The sequence below is a fragment of the Silurus aristotelis genome (genome assembly GCF_946808225.1).
Source record: "Silurus aristotelis genome assembly, chromosome: 11".
Taxonomy (NCBI): domain Eukaryota; kingdom Metazoa; phylum Chordata; class Actinopteri; order Siluriformes; family Siluridae; genus Silurus; species Silurus aristotelis.
In genome coordinates, this window is record NC_139584.1 from 26,405,675 (window position 1) to 26,423,683 (window position 18,009).

Genomic DNA, 18,009 nt, shown 5'->3' on the forward strand with positions numbered 1-18,009 from the left:
TTGAGTTCTGATGGTGTCCAAATGGTGAACCTGGCTATGACTCAACAGAGTTAGCAAGAGAAATGATTTTTTTTGTTTCAAACGTGGTTTGACTTTTTGAGGCTGTTAACATTGGGTCATTTATGAGGAAAATTGTTAGTATTTCAGTATTTGCTTTACCATTTATGCATCTTTTTTTATTTAAAACATTAACAACATCTGAAGGTTGAAGACACTGACAAATTCATATAACTAAATAAGCATTGATATATATATATATATATCTGTAGTCCTGAAGCATGCTGCTGAGAGTTTCCTCTAAGCTTCCTAAACAGAATGAGACAAAAGCCGAGTTGGACTTGGGTTCAGGCTGTGTGTCAACTCCGAGCTTGGTGTGGGGCTCGATGGGGCTCTCTTGATCTCTGTGGGGTCTTCAACAGGAAGCCGCTAGCAACGTTTAGATATGACACCTTGGACAACTTTACATTTCCTCTAAAGGCACGCCATGTGTTTTCAGCAACACATTAATGATATTTTTAACCACATCAAAGAGCAATGCATAATTTTATGATGGGCTTCGCAACTTGACAAGGTTAGCTTGATGTAAACCCAACTTTAACCTTACTGAGTTTTAATGTTAAAATTGTTTCATTCATTAATGAGGAAAATCTTCATTTAAGATTTTGAACATTTCCAGAACAACTTTTCCAATTCATCGAAGCACCATCACACTTTCGTAGACAACATCATCAGATTCTATTTTGGCTTCTAAACCATTGGGCAACTTTCTTTTGTTTTCCATTACTTTTTTTCTCTCTGTCATGCTCCATAACTGCTGAATCGTGTGTAGTTTCTAACTAGACAAACACCTCGTAGGTGTTAATAAGCTACTTAATGTGGTCGAGTGTCCGAATCATCGAGCTTGAGCCGCTAATACTGACAGCACTGCACACACGCCTTGGCTTGTGCCACCTCAGTGTCGTTTTAATCATGAACGATTCATTAAACCCTAGATTTCTGTTTCTTTTTCTTTTTTTCCCATTTCCTTCTTTACGGTTCGTCCATCAACCTCAGTGCTACCACATGCACCAAAGTACATCTGGCTAATTCAACAATCTTACACCTTTTTTTTACCAGGAGTAGTAGAACACCAATTTCTCCACAATTTGTGCCAAGGAATTAGTCCTACTATTCAGCCATTGGGTTTGCTGAAGTATCCTTTGTTTCCAAAGGACATTGTCTCAAAGCAACTTTATAACAGACTGTATAATCTGTCTATAAGTGCCTGTAAGTTTGTTCCTTATAATTTTATGTTTATCCCTAATGAGCGAGCTAATTGTGACAGTAGAAAGTAAAAAATCCTTGAGATGGCATGAGGAAGAAACATTGAGAGGAACCAGGCCCAAACAGGATCCCATCCTCATTTCTATGTAACCAAATCTCCATCCATTATGTCCGGTCCTTTTTTTTTCTACTCAGTCATACTAAATATATTTTTTAAATCCAATCATTTCTAAACATATAATAATTGTCACAAAGCAGCTGTATCTATCAGGATCTGGAATGACTGTAGAATTAAATCCATACCGTTAAAGAAATGCAGTTTTAGAGCAAAATGATCACCATATTATTAGATGCCCACCAGAATGTGGTGTTCACGTGAAAATCTCCTAAAAGGTACTTGCGATTTACACACCCATTTATGTTTAAATTTCATTTGTATACCTGCATCTACTGTACGTATCTACATCATCATACTGACTACACCATCTTCTTATTTGTGTGATTTAACTTTGTCACTTGCCCTACTGATGTGCATCATGTTTACTTTCACCAGTTGAGAGTTACAGAACTGGTACCTTTGTATTTCCTTTCATTTATTGGCTTTTTGCACTACTGGTTAGATGCTAACTGCATTTCATTGTCTCTGAACTTGTACTTCATTACTAAAAACATGGCAGAACCAAACCTAACTTCCTTGTGAGGTCCAAAAGGTCAAACGACACCAGGAAGAAACCTTGAGAGAAACCAGACCCAAACCCACTGCATGTTCTGCTGCATCTTGGATAAGTGACAAATATGTAGAATCCGTCTTCTCGTGTGATTATAAATTAGTCATGTACAGCTAAGTGTGTTGAAAGGATGAGTCTTTATGAGCTCAGCAGCAGGTACGAATGATTTAACACCAGAGCAAGGATAAGACTTTGGTATAAATGACATTACTAACCATCTAGCAATCTAGTAGCTGACCATATGTCCCACATCGCAGCTTGCATCGAAAATTGCTACCGGATTGTTCACTACACTCGCACCACGTCTGAAGTGTTTGTGTCCGCAGTGTGGAGTGACGCCGACAACGCATTACGTGTCCTTATTATCAACTTCTCCCAGGTGAAGGAACTGAACCCATCACACCTTCATTAGAGAGAAAGACACCAGAAAGTCCTTTCTTTTTTTGTCCCCTTCTTTGCTTTAGAGGCCACTTCATGAAATCTGCCACAGAGGTGTGAGAAAAGGCCATTCTCTTGCACTCTGTATGGATGAGTTTGAGTTATAAGACCAATATGCATCCACTCAGACTGGCCTTGCATTCAATACTTTCGCAGCTCGGGCAGGCTTTCAACTCGTAAACACACAATCCTGGCGTAATCGCGATTCCCTTTAGGAGTAGTTTTAGTCTCGTTTCGGTTGTATAACCTTAACAGAAACACAAATATAGCATTTCCATCATGGTCTGTATGCGCTATTGATTGAAACTGAATGAAGCTCTTAAGAAACTGAAGTATTAAGGTGAATTCTCTAAAGGTTGTTGAAGCAACATAAGCTTGTTAGATGTTAAGCTGCAAATTCACATCGTACCAGACATAAGCATGTCTTTTTAAACTTGATATTTATATATATAGTTAGTGATACAGTTACTGCATATATACAGTTTTATAACACATTTGAATGCCATTAGTGTTAGAAAGCTACAATTCAATGCTACACTCTTTATGCTACATTTTATGCTACACTGACAGTAGTTTATAGAATTTGCTACAGATTCTATATAAATGTTGGTACTTGAATGGATTTTTATATTCCTGAGGGTGAACACTTATAAAGCCTTGGCATTAGTGTGTTCGAATTTTCAGAGGTAAAACTCACAGAATTCTCATTTGATCCTCTTATATATATTTTAAACACCGTCTTTATAAGTGCACCATTCCGGTTTTGTTAATCGCTGTTCTTTTTTTTTCTTTTTTTGTAAATCCCACACCATTTCAGTACATTTCTTCCCCAATCTTCATCATCCTCATGCAACCTGGAAAAACTACCCCGTCCTTCTTATCTCTCTCTTTATCTGTCAACCTCGTCACAGTGGTTAACGGTCCTAATGTAAGTGCTGTTAAAACGTACACCTCGCTCCATCAACATTTTACACGCCACAGCTGCACTCTGGTGTTGGCAGACTGAAATCTGGGACTAATAATCGACAAATGTACTTCCATTACATAAACCAAAAAGATTATAAGGGATTGTCAAGGATATTATTGTCTGTGAATTATTCGTAGTAATATTTTAGTCCATTATCATTATTAATTTATTATTATTATTATTATTATTATTATTATTATTATTATTATTATTATTATTATTTAAAGTGGAAATACGAGTGAAAATTTTATGAAAAGGCTTTATGGAACAAATACAAATGTAAAATATAATTTATTACTATAATATAAACACCTTTACCTTTTCATAAAAAATATTTCTAGGTTGAATTACACATTAAAATAATAATGACCAATATTTCAATATTTTATGCTACGATTCGATAATTATTTTAGGGTTTTGGGGTTGTAAAGCTTTTAAGAAAACTCTAGTTTGTTTGGGGTAACATTTAAAGACGTCCCTTGTGTAACCATTTTTTTCTAAGGGCTTTTCATGGGATGAAAAGCTGTAAAATCATAACCAGGAGTAGGAGTTTTACAATAAATCCCAAAGTCACGTTTTAAAATTTCCACCAGTACACATTTTATAAAGAGGCTCCAGACTTCAGACTGACTCCGATGCTTATTTCCTGATTTGTGAATGCAGCAGGTCAAGCACACACATCAGCCCGCTTTCATTCGCAAATGAATATGAACGGTTAGCAATGCCCGCTGAAGATTATTCGCCCCGAGAAACCCACTCGTGATGTTTATGTATTTGTTCTCTGTAACTGGAGACCTAATTGTGCTAACAACCTGTGAAGTACTGGGCCATACAGTCAAATTCTTTCACTGGCTCACTGCCATTTCCTCCCTCAACCCTCATCGACTCGGAGCCTGTACCTCGTCCCTAATTATTCTTTGAATTTCATTCAGCGTGATCCATCTCTCTTTCTTTATCTGTTTTTTCCAAGTCCATCTCAATGTGACCTGTCTTATTTTCTTTTTCGCCTCTCCGCATGAACCTAAACCCACATGAGGAATGTGGTGGTGCACCTAATGAGATTAAGTACTAAAGCATTGTCACGTCTAGACACACTGAATCCACAATACACAACAAAACTACCCCCTCCCCATCACACTCCAAACATACATACAAGGGACAAACTGTCCCTCAGGTAAGCTCACCTGTGTGTTTGCCTCAGGGCCTGAATGCTGTCATGACTCTATTAATGCTTTACGTTCCTCTCCCTCAGTCTCTATAATGGACGTGATTTTGTTTTCACTGCAGCTTCAGCTGCAAAGTCAATTGATTGCACCAGAGCATGTTCTAAATTACACAATTAAAGAAACAAACAAAGAATTCAATATTAAAATATAAAAATATATATAAAAAATAAACTAGGTTTATAGACCTAAAGAGGAAATACATTATGTTTTAAAAAAATATATAGATATATAAAATGTATTAAAACATAAAACTGCATCAACAGCAGTTTTAAATTTTTTTCTAAACATCTTGTATTGTAATATGAGCTGAATTATTTTCCCTTTTATTTTGTTACTAAATGACCAACATTAGGTTTTGGAAATGTAAAGGAACCCATGCATATAATGTACTTCATATCATTTCAACTTGATTATTTTTCAGCTCTAAGCACCTTCTTTGAGCTTCTTCTCTCTCTATCTCGCCTGCTGATATAATGACCCTGTATCTGATGCTCCAGTGAAAATGAATGGATAAGTCTGTGTGAATTAACAAACATATCAAGAGTGTACACAGGATTTTGTTTGTGTGAATGTGTAAATTTGTCATTTAGACTGTGACTCCCTTTATTTCTATGCCCTCGCTCACTTTAACTAACAGCATTAGCGAGATTTTATTGTTGACTCGTGCTCTAGGAAGCCCTGTGCATATTTGCCTAAAAGTCTTTTAGCAGTTCATAAAGACGGCCTGGTCCCCTTCCTGTTGGGACTCTATCAAGGCTCTGCTAAGTCTCTTTGATTTCACCCGTCCTCCAATCACATCATGACATTGACTCTTCCCTGGGCCACTTCAAAGGGTAGGAACGGGGGCCCAAGCTCCGCCCACCGGCAGTATCCCCTTAAATCAGCCCGATGTCCACTAGGCTCCTCAGAAAGGTAAATGCCTAGATCCTCTCCACATCTCTGGATTTAATTTTGTCAAATTCGGTTACGGATTTTACTGAAGCTTCAGGAAATCATATGGAGAGCTTGGTGCTCTGACTGAAAACGATTCAAGGCTGATTTTCCTAATCTTTTCAGTGCACCTTGATTTTTCTTACAGACAAATAATCTTGAGAAATGCAAGCTATTAGAGGTAAGTTTGAACACTGGTCATTGTGTTTGAGAGTTTCTTGTAAGATTGATTTTCATCTTCCACTAAATTCTATGAGGACACAATCTCATTCCTTGTTTTTCTATTTCACTCAGACCTCAAACACAATTTTAATATTCCACCTCCTTCTGCGATGGCTGGACCAACAGACTCCTTTCACCAAGGGGACATTAGGCTAACCTTGGAGGACCCCGAGCTCTGGAAGTCCTTCCATGAGATTGGTACAGAGATGATCATCACAAAGCCCGGCAGGTAAAGATCAACCTAAGACGTTTCCACCTTAATGGGAGGCAGCTTTTGAGACTATGGATATAAATATGTATGCTTTGCCTTTTGCAGGAGAATGTTTCCTCATTGTAAAATAAATATTTCTGGACTTTTGCCCTATGCAAAATACATCCTCCTGGTGGACATTGTGCCTGAAGATGGCTTCAGATACAAGGTAAGATCTCAAGCTTAAACCTATCAAGTCCTTATAATGAACTATAATGTTTTAACACATGTCTAGAATTCATGGAAACGGTGGAAATAGTACCTGGTATAAAGTATCACCATGTGTTTTTGTGTGGGTTACTGGACCCACACACTTAAAAATGGGGACATAAAAAAAAAAATGGGGAGACATTTAATTAGTGATTAGGGCAGTTGGTGCTCGTCTGTGTGTCCAGAGACTTCTCACCACTGATTACACAACTCACACTGCACTTCAAAGGACCCAAACTCTTCCTGTTTTTACAGGAGCAACTGGGGGTCCCCCCCTCCCCAAACTCACACTCCCCCTCTACTCGTACCTTAGCCCTTCTGCCACTAGCAAAGGCAAAGCAGTCAATGTTCTTGTTGAAATTAACTGAACATGACTATTTCTGTAAAATTAACAAGATTTATTCATATGTCTAGTGGAATAAGGATAAGTGGGAGGTAGCAGGTAAGGCTGAGCCACAGCCACCCTACAGGACATACCTGCACCCAGACTCACCAGCACCGGGAAGCCATTGGATGAAGCAGTCTGTCTCCTTTCTCAAGCTCAAACTCACCAACAATGCTCTTGACCAACATGGACATGTGAGTATCTTTTTTTAGTTTTTAATCTTTAAACATACATCTGAATCATTCCATTGAAGAGATATAAATGAAAATCAAAAGATTAAAGGTGACAGTATCTTTTTAATAAAGAGCCTGAAATCCTGACAAATGGCATGATCAGTGAAGTTCTTAATGACATTTCGAAATACAGTAGTAGAATCAATACTGATTTTGATATTAAAATAATGTAGTACACAATATGAAAGTTGGGCAGTGGATAATAACAGTTTTTCATCTCTTGTCCAGATCATCCTTCATTCCATGCACCGCTACCATCCCCGTTTCCACATTGTGCAGGCTGACGACCTCTACAGTGTTCGCTGGAGCGTGTTCCAGAATTTTACCTTCCCGGAGACCTCCTTTACCGCTGTCACGGCCTACCAGAACACCAAGGTTTGTCTCTTGTTACACACACAGACACCGGGCATTGTTTACAGACAATTTGCTTGCAGGTCGCTCATGGTTGTTACACGTCCTTTTACAGATCACCAAGCTGAAAATTGACAACAACCCCTTCGCCAAGGGATTCAGAGATGAGGGCATGAACTCAAAAAGGTGAGCGACTGAAGCAGAATTGCATCGCATATTTTGTGTTTTATCTCAGGGAAAACAACAATTCTCAATGTTTTTTTTTTCTTCCTTCTGTTCTACACAGACGTGCCAGCAGAGGTCCGGCTGATCCTGAGCGACTGGCTAAGAGGCTGAACTCAATGGTCAGGGATTCAGATCAAGATAGCCCACCAGGTATGAGTCTGTCACCCACAATGGACAATTCTATCTATAATTCTATTAGCTAATTGTGTAGATTAGGATTAGCAGTGAAACTACAGTGGGAATATTAACAAGAGGATTCAACACTTTTCAGATTTGCGCCGCTCTACCTATGAGGGACTTGCAGAAGCAAGAGTTGGCTGCAAGGAGGGAGTTAAAGAGGAGGAACCGAATTCTCCGTGGGGGGGAGCATCTGATAGGGAGAACAACCACAGCCTGGAAAGAGATTCGCCTCTGGGATCTACCGCTCGAGATATGTACAGCTCTGAACAGCTGGTTCCAGGACATGGCACATACCAGCCTTACAGGTACCTACTGATTGTTCACTTTTATGAGCATGTACAGAAAATGTCATCATTTAAACCATGATCAGGAAACATTTGAACTCAATATTATTTTGGATCCTTCCACAGATTTCCCGATTACAACAAATCCCCATCTCCAACCTCCTCCAATATGAGCAGCAGTGCTGGACGTTCCAGCTTTGAATCTCGGGTCCCTGATATAGCCGGTGTGCCTGAGCAGGAGAGCAAAGCCACTGATCTGGTTGTCCCACAGTGCCCTCCCCCTGCCACAGCTGGTGTGCAGGACTATGCTGGGGTGCTGAATGTAGCTGTGGCACAAGCTAAGCCGGGAATGCTAGGACATCACACACTCTATGCCCCCTACAGTGCTGATCAGCCCCTGAGCCAGTGGAGCGGGACAAGCTCAGCTCAATACCCGTCCCACCCTCACCACCATCACCACTTAGCAGCGGACTACGGATCCCAAGCCGTCCATCATGGCTACCACCACGCCAACATGGCTGACTGGAGCCAGTACCCACTCTTCTCATACTCATGCTGGTGATCAGAGATTCAGGATTTTTCTGGAAATCAGAAAAGTGCACTGGAGGGTTGGACAGATTGGTCGGACTTGAAGAAGGTCGTGCAAAGCATTTGAGCAAACTTAAGCTTTTTGTCGATTTTTCGTGAAGGTCATGTTGTTTGCTTCAGTTGCTTCACTTCAAGACAAAGCTAGCGCTGACTGCATGATGGCCAAAAGATGAATGTATCTTAGTGTCATGCTTCCTGTTTTAGAAGTCTAATGTTTGCTCGAAGCCCAAAAAGGACTGGCTTTCTTTTTGAATCGTTTGGTTTATAGGTGTGTTTATTTATTTAGTGAATGGTTTCACTGCTGTTTAATATTATTTTTGTAAAAAAAAAATGTTTGCTGAAACTCGTATTGTAAAATCGGACGTGTGGAAAAAAATTAAAAGTAAATATTATGTAAAAGTCAGACGTTGTGGTTTCTTTTCTGCCCTGACAAAACCGTGTGCTCATTGATGTAAATGTAAAGAGCCTGAGTCGCTTGTTATGTCCTATTTTTTAGGGGGGGTGGAGCAGACAGGCGAGCCAGCAGGTAGAGTTGATGAGAGTAATTAGACGGTCTGTGTTACATCCTTAACTACCAACTCTTATCTAAGATCAGATGGATCAGATCATCAGACCCAGGTCCCGCTGCAATATTCGTGCTTGGTTAGATTCACTATTCATCTGGGGGTTTGAAAACTTGCTCAATATTTTGCATTTTTTTGTCTTCGCGCAAAGTTCGTTTTTTCAGATATTGACATGCTCATGACATTAAATGGTTCCACTTTCGAAAAGCAGTTGCACAAAAATCTTCCATTGCATCCACAACGAATAAACTAGTGGTAAACACAAATCTAAAGGTAATAAAAAAAGGTATGCAACACACAATATCTTGATTACAAAACAAAATTACATTAACAATAACAAAATACATTTGATATTTCGTCCAAATATCCCTTATTTTACGGTTCCGTCCGCGGTGTTGATTTGCTCGTTTTTTTGTTTGTTTTCCTCATTTTCCCTTTCTTTTGTTGACACTAATGAGGCACCCACCCAACATCACAACTCTTGCTGTGCACACACTCGTACTGAGAGCTTTTCTCTGACATTGAATGACTCCTAAGCAGCGTGAAAATTGGGGGATGGCTGGCTCGTTCCACATCTCAAAAGAGCAGACACGGAAGGCTCCACCGTCCCTGATCTCAGGTGCTAATCACTGCCGTAAAGGGGGAGGTTGTATCCGTGTCTGTGTGTGATGCAGACATTTTCGTATGTGCAAAGATTGGCCTATTCATTGTCCATTAATTGGGACAATGTAAGAGCAATCATCTGGCTGGTCAGATTACTAAAGGATTAATTTCCATATTTTTAGTGGGAAAACAGACTATTTGGTTGGGGAAAGTTGAGAGGTATCTTTTATACTTATACTGAATATTAATTAAGGAGCCTGGGACGTGCTTGCTTTGAGAAAGGAGGAACAAGTCCAGGAGAAAACCACATATGAGTAGGTTTGCATCTGATGAACAATGGGAAGCAAAAATAATTTGGCTTTGGATTAAATAAAGTCCACATTCAAATCATATATTAATCATAGCTGACAAAACAAAACTTGTTTTCAATTTCAACACATTCAACTAGAAGTACTAAAAGTAGCATTGAATAACTATGGTAACTATGATCATAATTTTTATCTCTCATTTAATTTGGCTTGTGCAAACTTGACTTTAATGTGACTTGGCTTTCCTACTGTAAAAAAATATAGATTATGGCTCCTTCTGTGGTTTAAAAAAATGCTGATGTGGCCTGGGGAGATTATGATTCTGGCACCCTGAGCTATAACGAATACGTCTATAATCTTAATTTAAAGTAGAGAAGTGATAAGAGCTACATATTTACTGCTGTGAATGTGTGAGCTATTTCACATTTGCTCTTATAATATCCTCCACTCTTCTGGGAAGGTGTTCCACTAGATTTTTCAGTGTAGAGATTTGTGCTCATTCAGTCACAAGGATGTTAGTAAAGTTAGATACCGATGTAGGTGAGGAGGCCTGGGGTGCAGTCAGCATTCCATTTCATCCCAAAGATGTTCAGTAGGGTTGAAGTCAGAGCTCTGTAACAGGCCACTCAAAATTGATATAAACCATATCTTTTTTGAGCTGGTATGTTGTCATGCTGAAACAGGTTTGGGTCTCCTGGTTCAAGTGAAGGAAAAATATAATGCTACAGAATCCAAAGACACCCTGTAGAATTATGTGCCTCTCACTTTGTGGTAACAGTTTGGGGAAGAACCACATAGAGAAGTCAATTCATTTTTCTATTAAAAAGAACAGACACACACACTTTATATATATATATATATATAAAGATTTCCATTTACTGGTAGTAAAAAAAACAAAAAAATTTCTTTGCAGAAATCTAGTGTTGAGGTTTTTTATTTCAGCCCAGCGGTCAGTCTGAGTACTTGAAATGGCCCATCATCCAAAAATAATTTAAAACACACCAGTGAAGAGCCTACTGGAGAAAAAAAGCTCAGTTAAAGTCTTCAGTGAATGAGCTACAGCTGGTTAATGGACAGTAAGGAAAAAAAGAGATACATCGGTTTAGGAGTGCAGGATGGATTTTTTTTTCTTCTCCGCCCTGACCTGACCTGACCAGATTCTCAGTCTTTGCTGATAAAAAGCATTCCCACATCATGATGCCACCACAACCAGCTGTTTTGGTTCCTGCCAAGCATTTGTGTTGAGACCAAAAAGTTGAAATTCTTAATCTGAGGTCTAAATAGACTCAAATTGTTTATTGTTTGTTTCCAGCCTTTTTTGGGAGCCTAGGTGAAATTCCTATTGTCAATCCCCAATGGCTCCATCCTCCCACCACATTGCTCCACCCCTACACCAGACAAATCATTCACAACCTTTTATAAACTAAAGCCTAAACATTTAATAACGACCGTAACATTGCCTGAATTCAAGTATGTAAACATCTACTGTATAGTAAACTTCAGGAAAAACCACCTACATAATTTAAATGGGTTGAGGGCGAGGGAGGTGGCGAGGCAGGGGGCACTCACTGGCGCCCCCCCAGCTGGTTGCACCCAATGCGACCGCCTAGTTTGCCTATGCCTAAAAACGGTGCTGAATCCAAACTGCCACTACTGGACCCTTAAGCAAGGTATTTAACCCTCAACTGATCAATTAATTAAACGAGATCATTTTATGTGTCTCTGGATAAGGGCATCTTCCATAAATGTATATGTAATTTCAATCTTTCCTTGTTGGTGAAATATGTCATCCACTCTCAGCTCTATGTCTCTATTGTTTTCAAAAAGAATAAAGAAAAACGTATTTAGAAATGACCAAGAACGTCATCATTGTTTAAATACCGGTTACTTTTTTTTCTTTTATTTATTAGATTTATAATGGAAAAAATGTACAAAGTTGTACATGATTTAAAAAGAGACAATCTGATTTTCTGAAAATGTCTTCAATCTCAATGGCATGACCCCTAATTTTAAGAGGTCAGTGAGGTTTTAAAGTGTCTGGAGCTGATAAGACAACAGTGCGTCCTGGTGATGCCGTGCCACTAGATAAATACAGTGGTGTGAAAAACAGGGCGATAACAAGCAAGAGCAGTAGGTTTGTGTGAACTTGGACACAGGGTATGGGTTCAACAAGAGGGCAAAAGAGAACAATGGCAGAATTTTCTGTCATAAAAAATAGCAGTTAACAGAAGTGAAACCTCTATATATCACATTGAGTAATAGGAAAATAAAACACAAGTCGGAATATGTGTGCAAGGAAAAAAAAGGTAAATTTGGCATGTAATTTGTCCAGTTCAAGCAGAATGTGGTTCTGGTGCAGGAGCCTTTACTCCGAAACTCAACATTAAAGTCGAGAATGTTCTTGTTTAAGAGAGTTCGTGGACATTCATGAACTTTAATCCTCTCATAAGTTTAAAGACCCTCAGAAAAGGTCATAGAAAAGTCGACTCCATTGCACATTGCATTCAGAAATTTCCACACAATGACCATATATCTTCATGCTATTCTGCCAACTTCATCTTGTTTTCACACAGTTATTAATATTGAAAATGGTGCAGGAGTATGTTTTGTGCATGTTTTTAGTGGTATGCTGCTTGTGACAAGAAGGTGCTAAAACCATGAAAATTGATAGCAGGTTTGAAAAAAAGTTCATGTTGTTATATCCATGAGAAAGCGAAACAAAAAAAAACCCAACAACAAAGATCAAATACTCTTTCTACAATAGTTTGGTTCTTGTTTAGGAGATGAACAGTTTTCTTCCAGGACCTCAGTAAATCAATGTGGGCCAGTGGTTGAGATGTTGAACTTCTAATCAGAAGGTCGTGATTTCAAATGCTGCCACTGCTGGGCCCTTGCTAACCCTCAACTACTTAGTTGTCCGAATAAGATAATTGTAAGTAGTTAAATAATGTAAACGGATACTTTTTTTGAGCTCATGCTCTGGACCAGGGACTCCTAGAGAAAAGGAGAGTATTTTGCACATAATGCCTGTGATTACAGGCCCTGCAGTGAACATGCAAATCAAATCCTCACCCAAGAACAATGTGGATCCTGTTCAGGTGAGTTCAGAGCCATTTTAGAATGGAAATTCAAATTTTCAAGAAAAGCCAAGACTGTAGCAGGTCACAGAAAACGAGCAGCACTTCATCAACAAAATGTCAGCATGAATACGGGTCTCTTTGAAGCACATTTGTCAGGTGAAACCCAGACACACATTTTTATGGTCATCACCACCCTTTTTTTTTTGGCTAATTGTATCTAACCAGAAGGGGATTGAGAAGGCAGTCCACACTGCAGCTACACATGTCATATGTCATGAAGACAGCAGGGGACTTTTCAAGTGCAGAGTGACCTCCCCAGGGTTCTCTTAACTCTCCTGTCACACTTTGGCTCTAATGACCTGCCTCTTGCTCCATGAACCTCAACCCACTCACACACAGCCAAATGAGGCCACATTTGGACACATGGCTCTTAAGAAATTTGTGTTCTTATGAAAGAGAGTACGGATTATAAAATTTAATAACACCCAAGACACCAATAGAGCAGGAAAGTGATGGTAAATGAAGTGCTAAGAGCTCCCCTTTGCTCTTACACACACACACACACACACACACACACACACACACACACACACACACACACACACACACACACACACAATCAAATGCCATAATAGAGCTAAAGAGGTTTTTACACAATACAATACAATCTATAGGGATCTGTAGCAGCAACATCCTCAGTGGACCACATGCTTACAATCGATCAGTTAAGACACCAGTGGAGTCACATTCAGTCCACAAACAGATGGAACCATATATATCTTTTTGTGTTTCGTCGTATTTTTTGTTGTTTAAATGTAAAATTTGGTCAATAGAGTAAGGAAATGGGTCCAATCTGTGTATTACAAGCAATTACCTTTAGTCCAATATACCAAGTACCGCAAAACCCTACGCTCAAAATTCCCTTCACCTCTTATTCTTTGGCTTAAGCTCTTAACCTGTGATCTACTTAGCAGAATGTAAAAAAACCTTTTGTACTTTTAGTAAAACACATTTAAACATCAATAAAAAAACCATTTACATTCATGTAGCCACTATTATTGCAGGATGCTGATATTATTATTACCTAAGATCTGATTGTATATGATTTTGTCGTGGCGCAGTGTATAGCACATTACACTAATACAAGGGTCCCCAAACTTTTTCATGTGAGGGCCACATCTCTAACGGAGAGCCCGGTCGGTCTGTAAAAAAAATTACATGGGATGGAGTTTCTACCAATACAATTGTGGAAATTTTATTATGATTTTAAACGTATTTATTATACCACATAATGCTAGATTAGTTTATTATTTTGTTATCCACTGTACATACAAATAAGCATTAGTGTTCAAGAGACATATAGTCTTTAAAAAAAATCATTATTACTATCATAATGACTTTTTTCCATATTTATTGCTATATCAAAACATTTTATAAATATAGTTGGTGGATGAATCTTACAAATAATTAGGCTACAAATAAATAGGTTAAAAACTAGAGGTCGACTGATTTTACCGATACCGATAGCTAGGTTGGATCGTACTTGCCGATAACCGATAATTAACCGATTGTTTTTAAAATGGATACGGAATAAAAAGCCACTGAACTTTATTACAAAAAATCAAAAAACAGTACTGAACCATGAAAATGTGCTAAAGGAAATAAATATAAATATATTCATTAATAAATGTAATTCCCTAATGAATAAAGTATAAATAATAAATATAATATAGCGTTGTCTATGCGGCATGCTGTCTCACGTGAAAAAAACACACAGCACGTGATATCAAAGATTCGCCTCTAGAGGCCGCTCTTGTATTGACAGTGGACCGGTAGCCGGAAAAACTATCGGTATGGATTTTTGCCAATAGCTGATAGTTTCGACAATTAACTATTGTTAATAGTATTATTAATAACTAAGGGGAAATGTAGTAAAGGAAATTTGAGTAAAACATACTCGAAATACAATTTCCAAAATATGTATCTGCCAATGTTCAGAGGGAATCTGGGAAAAAAAATTTTTTTATCAAGAATGAAACGAGAGAAAAATGTCTCAAAGCTTTAATAATCTGATATTTGGTTTATTGTTATCTTATAAAAGAAAATACAAGATAAAATTTACTATATTCAAAACAATTTAATTTGCATAGGATATCCTTTTTTTTGTAGTGTAGGCTCATTCTTAAACCATGTATTAGAAGTAACTGTTGCTGAAACACTCGGATTAACAACATTTCTTATTCCTTTGATACTCAAATCTTTTAAACTGGTAATTTTCACACACAAGAGTCTTTATATTGGGCTTTTACATTTATTTTTTTAAAAGAAATCTGGAAAATCAACACGTGGCAAAAATCCAAAATCTTGTTATTTAGATCACATTAAATTGACAATCATTATTTCTTTCCCCTTAATATGAAGATTAGGGATATCTGCTGATCGAGCAGTCTGTTTAAAGTTTAAACAGAAAGAGCTGATGAGGAAAAATTGGCCAGTAATAACATTTTATTTGTACAACTACAAATTTAATGAGGATCGATTGTTTCCAAATGGATTCGAATATGAAATTACAATCAAATATTTATATAAAAGTATGTAGTCTCACGTAACACACAAAACAGGATGAGACATTGAATATGGGTGAAAAATTGAAGAACAGTTTTTAAGACATTAAATTTGTAACAATGCATCATGTTAAAACTTGAAAACTTTGTGAACAAACTGGTACCTGGCTATGAAAACCATGTCAGTTTAGAAATGAATTATGTTTAAAGACAATTCAGACATGGGGGCATGACAATAGTGGAGTGTAAAGTCGAAACCAGGGTATGAGTTTGACCTTTTTACTCACCTTGAATATATTCTACATCGTTTTACCTGATGACTGAGGAGTAGTGCTGGTGATATCAATGTCCAGGTTTCATGATGGTATTTTGAACCTCACTCTATTGGATATGGTATGTGAAGAAAAATGTAATCACTGTAATCCACCGAGATAAAGGGAAACAGTTTAAATGAATTTTTGAATAGTTAGCATGACAACTATATCTTACCACATGGGTGACCTTTATTTACTTCTATAAATGTTCAGGTTTTGGGGTTTCGCTGCCAATCAGTTACATCATAAATAGAAATAAGTGTAAAATCGCATACATTTTAAATCCTTATTATTAATATAAATATGTGGTGTTAACATATTGTTCATAAAAGTGCTACTCATTGCACATTCATTACAGTTGCAAAGTATCATCATTGATTTCATTATGAACTGGGAAAAAAAATGATGGTTTCTTTGGAATTCGAAACTTTTGTCAATGTTCAGTGCTGAACAAATTTGACTTTATTTACAACCACAAAAGATCTACTTTCTATCGCCTCTCTTAGGACACCCAAAAACCTATAACCTTTACATACATGCATAGCTCGTTTCTGTTTTAAAACTTATGAGTCACACGAAACCAAGCAAACATTTTATCCGTTCTAATTCTGGTTTAAACAAGCGACTTGTGCTTCCTTTGAAAATGCAACATTTTAGAAAATCAGTCCCAAGTCTAAGTGGTATTTCAATTTTGTTTGTAGATCATGTTTCCGTTCAACCCTCAAACTGAAAACTGGAAATTCGGTGAAGAAGTAAAATGAAAGGCACAGACAGTGCAAAAACACCATACAGTATAAACAGCAGTTTCATAATAACAGTTAAAACATTCTCACAAAGTTACTGCTTGTGGCACAGGAAACCATACGCAGATACACCTCTTCAACCCGAGAGAACCGGGAACGAAAATGCGCCATGTTATTTTACCTGCATGCAGATCAGAAAAAAACTAATCAAGGAAAATGCAGACCTCACGCTCTTACCTCATGCATGATGCTGTGTTTATTGCTGTAGAATGAATAAGGCCAAATTAGGATCATTTCCTTGTGTTTAAAATAGAATTTACTAAGAAAAAACCTGACATTTTACGGCGCAAGCAGAAGATCCTCCATACCGAAGACAATGGAAACTGCTTCCAGAAAAGCTAAACAAACATGTAAAAATGAATTACAAGAAAACGTCAACATATTAATGATTATGTACGGAGCGTCTGCCATTCAAGTCCCTGCGTAAGCCGTTAATATGAAAACAGATCGAAGCGCTTTAATGTGAACCTGTGTTTGACTGCTGCTGTTATAGGAAATAAATCAACACCTTCTGACCAATGAGAATAGAAAACTCGCACGCACTGTGTCACAACTTGTATACAATAAGAACATTGGTGCTGTGAGTCACTTTTGGGAGCATTTCATACTTCATTCTTTCTTGTTTTTGGATCTGATTGTATTTATTATTTGATTTTATTCGTTATATAATTTGTTGTAAATTTGAAATTTCAGGATTAAGGACTTTTTAGGCCAGTAAATTGAACAACTGCGTAATCTGGTTGTACCTGGAAGTATTGTGATATAATATCTGTGCCACGTTACCCACCTGTATAGTACACACAAGCACGGCTTGTGTTGACTCCATCCCATCAACACACACAGTTACTGGGATTATTATTTAAAAAACCTGCCTCAGCCGTCCTCGCTCGAGTGCTCCGACTCGTCCCATTCCACTTCGTGCCATTGTGCTTCGGCTCCATGCGTAGGTTTAGGAGCTTGTGGAAGTGTGTTTTTAGGAATAAGTGCGACGCAGGCAGACAAACCCGACACTCGGATATCCAGAGGGGCACCGCTCTCCCAGCAGTCACCCTCAGGATCGTAGATATGCACATACTTCATGCGGCTGCCTTTGTCGTGTGATCTCCCACCCAGCACGTAAATCCGCCCATCTAACACGGCCATGCCAGGCTCGCCATGCCCCGACAGCAAAGGACACACCACAGACCAGGAATCTTCAGCTGGGTTATAGCACGCCACCTGCAGGAAAGTAAGAAGTACCACCGTCTCTCATCTATTTCACACTTTCTTATACAGAAAGCATAAAACATTTCTC

At 38.2% G+C, this 18,009-nt stretch overlaps 2 protein-coding genes across 4 annotated transcripts in view; one reads left to right on the top strand and one right to left on the bottom strand.

Moving 5' to 3' along the window:
* The first annotated feature begins 4,979 nt into the window (after positions 1–4,979).
* tbx16 (T-box transcription factor 16) lies at positions 4,980–8,883 on the top strand. Its single transcript, XM_083553721.1, has 8 exons — positions 4,980–6,003; positions 6,091–6,193; positions 6,649–6,813; positions 7,081–7,227; positions 7,319–7,389; positions 7,490–7,578; positions 7,700–7,913; positions 8,019–8,883. Exons 1-8 carry the CDS (start codon positions 5,885–5,887, stop codon positions 8,452–8,454), a joined length of 1,344 nt encoding a protein of 447 aa, XP_083409847.1. The 5' UTR covers positions 4,980–5,884; the 3' UTR covers positions 8,455–8,883.
* Positions 8,884–15,094: 6,211 nt separating this feature from the next.
* klhl22 (kelch-like family member 22) overlaps positions 15,095–18,009 on the bottom strand; it is a 279,020-nt gene continuing 276,105 nt past the window's right edge. For 2 of the 3 annotated variants that reach the window (XM_083554034.1, XM_083554035.1), the window contains one exon: positions 15,095–17,933. In XM_083554034.1, coding sequence (XP_083410160.1) covers positions 17,589–17,933 — 345 coding nt within the window. In that variant the 3' untranslated portion in view covers positions 15,095–17,588. Of the gene's footprint in view, positions 17,978–18,009 lie in introns of all 3 variants that reach the window. The other variant, XM_083554036.1, reaches the window with a different exon arrangement.

Excerpts from the sequence above, each read along its gene's own strand:
- tbx16 (XM_083553721.1), top strand. The coding sequence starts at position 5,885 with ATGGCTGGACCAACAGACTCCTTTCACCAAGGGGACATTAGGCTAACC. Across the intron at positions 6,194-6,648 it reads AAGATGGCTTCAGATACAAG|TGGAATAAGGATAAGTGGGA; the intron begins GTAAGATCTCAA and ends TCATATGTCTAG. Across the intron at positions 7,579-7,699 it reads AGATCAAGATAGCCCACCAG|ATTTGCGCCGCTCTACCTAT; the intron begins GTATGAGTCTGT and ends AACACTTTTCAG.